The sequence below is a fragment of the Eutrema salsugineum genome, unplaced genomic scaffold, assembly GCF_000478725.1.
Source record: "Eutrema salsugineum unplaced genomic scaffold, Eutsalg1_0 scaffold_8, whole genome shotgun sequence".
Classification (NCBI taxonomy): Eukaryota; Viridiplantae; Streptophyta; class Magnoliopsida; order Brassicales; family Brassicaceae; genus Eutrema; species Eutrema salsugineum.
In genome coordinates, this window is record NW_006256414.1 from 2,185,444 (window position 1) to 2,191,413 (window position 5,970).

Below are 5,970 nucleotides of genomic sequence, written 5' to 3' on the forward strand. Positions count from 1 at the left end.
CACTACTGTTTCCACCACCACCACTGCCACCACCACCGCCACCGCCACCACTACTACCACCTACACTAACATACACACCAGGGCCACTAACAGTTCCATTGCCACTGCCACTACCACTTCCGCTTCCACTACTGCTAGCACTGTTACTGCCACCGCCACCGCCACCGCCACCTCCGCCACCTCCACCTGTGGCATACACACCATGGCCACTGACACTACCGCTACCGTTACCATAGCCACTGCCGTTACCATAACCACTAAAGTCACCATTACCACCGCCGCCAGCACCGCCACCGCCACCACCTCCACCTCCACCTCCAACAGTTATGCCTCCGGGACAGTCCCTGCGTCTACTCCCATTTCCATTTCCATTTGAGTTGCCGTTTTCATTGCCGTTGGTTCCGTTAATGGTAACTCCTCCACCGCCACCTCCACCGCCACCAGCGGAACAAACAGGCTGAGTTTCTAATTTTTGATTCATGAATAACTCGGGCAGTCCTCGGAGTTGCCTTGCGCCAACATGAGCACACACAACTCCAATGAACACCACGACAAGAAACTTAGTGATTTTCATATAGTTTTTCTTTATATTTTGTTGTTTGTTTATTGTGTTGTGCGTTTGTGTTCCCAAAATCCTCGGCTATATAACGTCGCACACATACAAACATTTACATATACTGTAGTTGTATAATAATATTGGTTAATTGTTAAAAAAATAAATGCGAAAGGGAATTGAGCTTGTTTGGTTATCTGAAACTCTTGAAAAACATGTAACCTGGCGTATTGGTAAATTCAACATCTTATGGTGAAAAAGAAAAACTTTCACTATAGTAGTATTCGTACCACTTGAAGAACTATTTTAATTTTTTAATTATTTGATTAATTTTGCATTTTGAAGTTAAAGATATTAAGGCATTTTTTGTTTGTTGAAATGATCGTAGAGTCTGAACCAAATCTCAAGGTGGGATGGTCAAGGCCAAGAAGCTTCGCTTTCATGGATTGCTTGATCCTCTGGTGTCAGTAAAAAGAATTTTAAAAGAAAGTTATATTTCCTCACGACACCGGAGTACTATTACACTGGACAAAAAAACTCTTAAATTGGAAAATAACCAATTAAATATTTGATAGTCGCCGGACAATATAGAAACCTATAGTTTCAAAATATGAAAATGACAAGTTTTACAATTTAGAGGTGTTTATTAGAAGGTGTACCATTAATTTGACATCTTGGTACGTAAGACTATTAGTTGTGGGTACTGAAAACTTAACTATTGCATTAAAAGTACGTATATTATCTTGTAAGAAATGTACACATTTCCTAATAAATACATGTGTCTGTATATATAGTGGCTAAAATGTGGGAGGAAGACAACACAAACTCACCAACAAACATCTTTATTAAAAGAAAGTAAGGAAAAAAAAGAGAGAGATATCGAAGATGAATGCCACAAAGTTTGTTGTGCTTATGATATTTGTTGGAGTTGTGTGTGCCAAAGTTGGCGCGAGGCAGCTCGAAGAAGTGTCCAAAGAGAACAAAATAGGCATACATGTTTCCAAAACTGCCACTACCAACGGTCTTGGAGCTGAGCTTGCCGTTACTGCTTCAACAAGTGCCTACCATTCGGAGAATTCCGGTGCTAATGCTGCTGCTGGTCCTAGAAGCGCCAGTGGATATGGAAGTACCTATGGAAGTACAAGCGGATATGTCACTGCGGATGGTCCCAACGCAAACGCTTATTCTGGCAGTGGCGCTTACGGTCAAACCGGTGCTTATGCTGCAGCGGGTCCTGGTGGTGCCACCGGCAGTGGATACAGTGACGGATATGCCGGCAGCAGTGCAGATGGAAGCATCAGTGACCCTTGAGCGATTGGTGATCATGCACTCAAGTCTCCCGCGTATATACTATACTATAGTATTCTACAAACTCAACAATCTCTTCTGTATTCATAAATAAAACTTGGAGATTGTCACCTTTAATAAATTAATGAAATGCTACTACCCTATATGTGTCATGTCTATTGTACTCCTATGAAATAAAAGCAATAATTACGACCTAGTTACTACTGTTCTGTGATCGCGGTGACTGATGACGAAATAGACAACCTTGTACGATGATGTCTTTTTAAACAAAAAAAAACCTACTTAAAATGCATGCAGCTTGGAAAATGAATGTTCGTGCATGCTCTTTAGACATGCTGCTTGGTGTGCAATGTCTCAAATGAGCTCAGATCTTTGAAGGCTATTCTTAATTATCTAGCATATCTATTTAAGCTTAGGGTTGAAACTCATTTTCCATGTCATGTTTTCATATGGAAGAAAAGAAACTCTAGACTCTTCTCTACTTTCTCTTTGTCGATGGATAGGAGCTCTTCATCAAGAAATTAATTAAGGCCTCATGCCAATTAAGTTGTCAAAATAAAAAGTGGTATAAATCATCTACTTATTTGATCTACTTATTTGAGAATCCATAAACTACTCTGCACAGTTGTAGTATGTAGGGGTCGAACCACAGAGACGAGAGATTCGCTCAATAAACCTATTAGAAATTGAATTACGCTAAGTAAACACAATGGAACTAAAAGCAACAAAAGCAAAACGGTTGTAAACTCGATGGAAAAGAATTAGGTTCAGGGTGTTTCTCAGGAAATCAGAGAATGCAAATTAATCGATAAATCAGGGTTCAGGGTTAAGCACGGTTCTTGAACTCAAATCACGAAATTATAACTAACCAACTTCTGTTGCGAGAATTATCTAAGTCTAAATCTTAGAATTCCAAATCCCTTTGCAAACCCTAAAGATTTAAACCAGCTTTAATGCTCAAGTTTGATATGTTCACAAAGTATCTAAACCAAATTCATTTGCGAATAACTACTTTGCTCACCCTAGGTTCTTTCCAGTTATTCAATTACACTTCCGTGTCAATCAATTAACCTAAGATCTAAGTTCTATGTGGCAGTCCAGAATTAACTTTAAGAACAACCTATGGTGAAGAACTAAATAGATTATGAATCCTAACTAATCAATCAATCTAACATCCAATGAAATCTTTTATAAGAACCCTAAACCTAACAAGCAAACTACTCAGACATGAAGATTGAAGTAATAAACATGAATAGATTGCAGTAAAGAAATAATAGATTAATAAACAGGGGTTCGAAATCTTCTCTCTCCGGAACAGAGTTTCAGACTTGTCTCCCAAAAGCCCTCAAAAACAAAAGTTCTCTCTCAGAAAATCTAAACTAATCGTAAAAAAGGAATAAAAACCCTATATATATATATCTCTCTAAGACACGTTTTGGGCTTCCTTGGAAACGTTTAGGCTCAACTCCTTCTTTAAATAGGAAACAAAATCGCCTTTTCCTTATTTCTCTGACAAGTGTCGAGCGTCACTCTCCATGGTGTCGAGCGTCACTAAAGCACAAAAACCATACTTGACGAATTTGATCCTGATTAAGCTCCAAAGTGCTCCAAAGTCTCCAGTTAAGCTCCAAACGTACCTATGACCTGAAAAGACTCCAAAAGACTCGAAAGACACTAAAAAGACTCTATAAATAAGACCTATACCATGGTTAAAAACCATAAAAACCATGATATATCATTATTACGAATTAATTTTGTATTAGAATATATGTACACTCACGCATAAAAGTTATACATCACAAATCCGTAATGTTTTGGTTTTTTTTTTTTGATTAAAAATGTTTTAGTACACAGAGCAAGCAAAACGAATGATATGCTGCATCGTATTGATTTATAATTTAATGCTCAACTAAATGTAGGAGATAATGCAATCCTCTAGCTTAAGTTAAAAGAATCTGATAAGAAAGTTAAATAAAAAAAGTCTTTTGAAGAAGTAACTAACTAAAATACTTGATAGGTACAGAAATGACAAGACAATTTAGAAACTTATAGCTTCAACTTTCAAAAACTATGATAGTGCTACAAAAATTTATATAGAAATTCATCAGGAGATTGACTTCTGGTAAATATTTGACATCATCGTAAGACTATTAGTTGTAATTTCACTAATGCATTAAAGTATGCATTTCTCTTATAAGAATCAAATGCACGCGTATATATCATAATCGATACATGTGTGTTTATAGAAATTAGAGGCTATATAATATGGGAAGAACAACACACCACAAAACAAAAAAAAAACACCTTAACTGACTACAAAGAACTTAATTTAAGAAAAAGAAAAAGCTGAAAGATGAATGCCACAAAGTTTGTTGTGCTTCTCTTGATTGGAGTTGTGTGTGACAATGTTTGCGCCAGGCAGTTTGAAGGAGTGTCCAAAAAAACCAAATTAAGCATCTCGTATCCCAAAACTATTACCAAAGGCCTTGGAGCTGCGCTTGACGTTGAAATCGCTACTCAAGGCTCCCACTCCAGCTATAGCTGCTCAACCCTATACATTTATACTCTATAAACTCACAATCTCTTATGTAATAGATGTATTAAATTTTATCAAGGTTAGAAAATTATATCAACAGGCAAACTTAATGTAGCTTATAAGCAAAAAAAAATCACATTTAATTATTACTAATTTTTTTTATCAAAAATAAGTTTATATAGATTGTTTGTTCAATTGTTTTTTTCGATTAAATATTTCTTTAACAAACGAAGATTAGTATGTGTTCATATAACTGTAATAATGTGAGAGTGTTATAAATGAATACCTCTCTTCCATTATAAATCTGTAGTAACAAATAATCGCTATCTTGAGTGAAGCTGGCAGCAACTTATTAGCTCGCATGAGACCGTTAATCTCTTGATGATACTTTTGGTCGTAATAATAATAATTTAGAAAGACATCATCGAAACAAGGTTGTATATCTCGTAATTATTGCTTTTATTTCATATATAAAATAGACAATACAAATTTTACACATAAAGGGTGGTAGTATTATTTCATCATAATTATTAGAGCTGTGACAATCTCAAGGTCTTATTTATGAATACAGAAGAGATTGTTGGGTTTGTAGAATACTATAGTATAGTATATACGCCGGAGACTTGAGCATGATCACCAATCGCTCAAGGGTCACTGATGCTTCCACCTGCACTGCTGCCGGCATAACCGTCACTGTATCCACTGCCGGTGGCTCCACCAGGACCAGCTGCAGCATAAGCACCGGTTTGACCGTAAGCGCCACTGCTCGAATAAGCGTTTGCGTTGGGACCATCCGCAGTGACATATCCGCTTGTATATCCATAGGTACTTCCATATCCATCGGCGCTCGGACCTTTAGGACCAGCAGCAGCATTAGCACCGGAATACTCCGAATGGTAGGCACTTGTTGAGGCAGTAACGGCAAGCTCAGCTCCAAGACCGTTGGTAGTGGCAGTTTTGGGATCAGAGATGTCTATTTTGTTCTCTTTGGACACTTCTTCAAGCTGCCTCGCGCCAACTTTGGCACACACAACTCCAACAAATATCATAAGCACAACAAACTTTGTGGCATTCATCTTCGATATCTCTCTCTTTTTTTTTCCTTACTTTCTTTTAATAAAGATGTTTGTTGGTGAGTTTGTGTTGTCTTCCTCCCACATTTTAGCCACTATATATACACGCACATGTATCACACATTTCTTACAAGATACATACGTACTTTTAATGCACTAGTTAATGCTTAGGGTTTACACAACTAATAGTCTTACGTACCAAGATGTCAAATTAATGGTACCTTCTAATAACACCTCTAGATTGTAAAACTTTTAAACATTTTCAGAATTTGAAACTATAGGTTTCTAGTCTGTCCGGCGACTATCAGATATTTAATTAGTTACGTATTTTCCAATTTAAGAGTTTGTTGGTCCAATGTAAGAGTATTCCGGTGTCGTGAGGAAGTATAACTTTCTTTTAAAATTCTTTTTCCTGACACCAGAGGATCAAGCAATCCATGAAAGCGAAGCTTCTTGGCCTTGACTATCCCACCTTGAGATTTGGTTCAGACTCTACGATC

The 5,970-nt window shown here is 37.3% G+C and overlaps 3 protein-coding genes across 3 annotated transcripts in view; 1 reads left to right on the forward strand and 2 right to left on the reverse strand.

The window, feature by feature from the left end:
- LOC112082196 (putative glycine-rich cell wall structural protein 1) overlaps positions 1-600 on the reverse strand; it is a 1,311-nt gene extending 711 nt beyond the window's left edge. Inside the window, exon 1 of the mRNA XM_024149528.1 lies at positions 16-600. Within this exon, the coding sequence (XP_024005296.1) occupies positions 16-574 (559 nt within the window). The 5' untranslated portion in view covers positions 575-600. The remainder of the gene's footprint in view (positions 1-15) is intronic.
- Positions 601-1,365: 765 nt separating this feature from the next.
- Positions 1,366-2,074, forward strand: LOC18010028 (UPF0540 protein At1g62060). Its single transcript, XM_006391853.2, has one exon. It carries the CDS (start codon positions 1,439-1,441, stop codon positions 1,862-1,864), a length of 426 nt encoding a protein of 141 aa, XP_006391915.1. The 5' UTR covers positions 1,366-1,438; the 3' UTR covers positions 1,865-2,074.
- Positions 2,075-4,843: 2,769 nt separating this feature from the next.
- Positions 4,844-5,537, reverse strand: LOC18010026 (UPF0540 protein At1g62000). The gene has a single exon (XM_006391854.2). It carries the CDS (start codon positions 5,471-5,473, stop codon positions 5,042-5,044), a length of 432 nt encoding a protein of 143 aa, XP_006391916.1. The 5' UTR covers positions 5,474-5,537; the 3' UTR covers positions 4,844-5,041.
- Between the last annotated feature and the right edge of the window lie 433 nt (positions 5,538-5,970).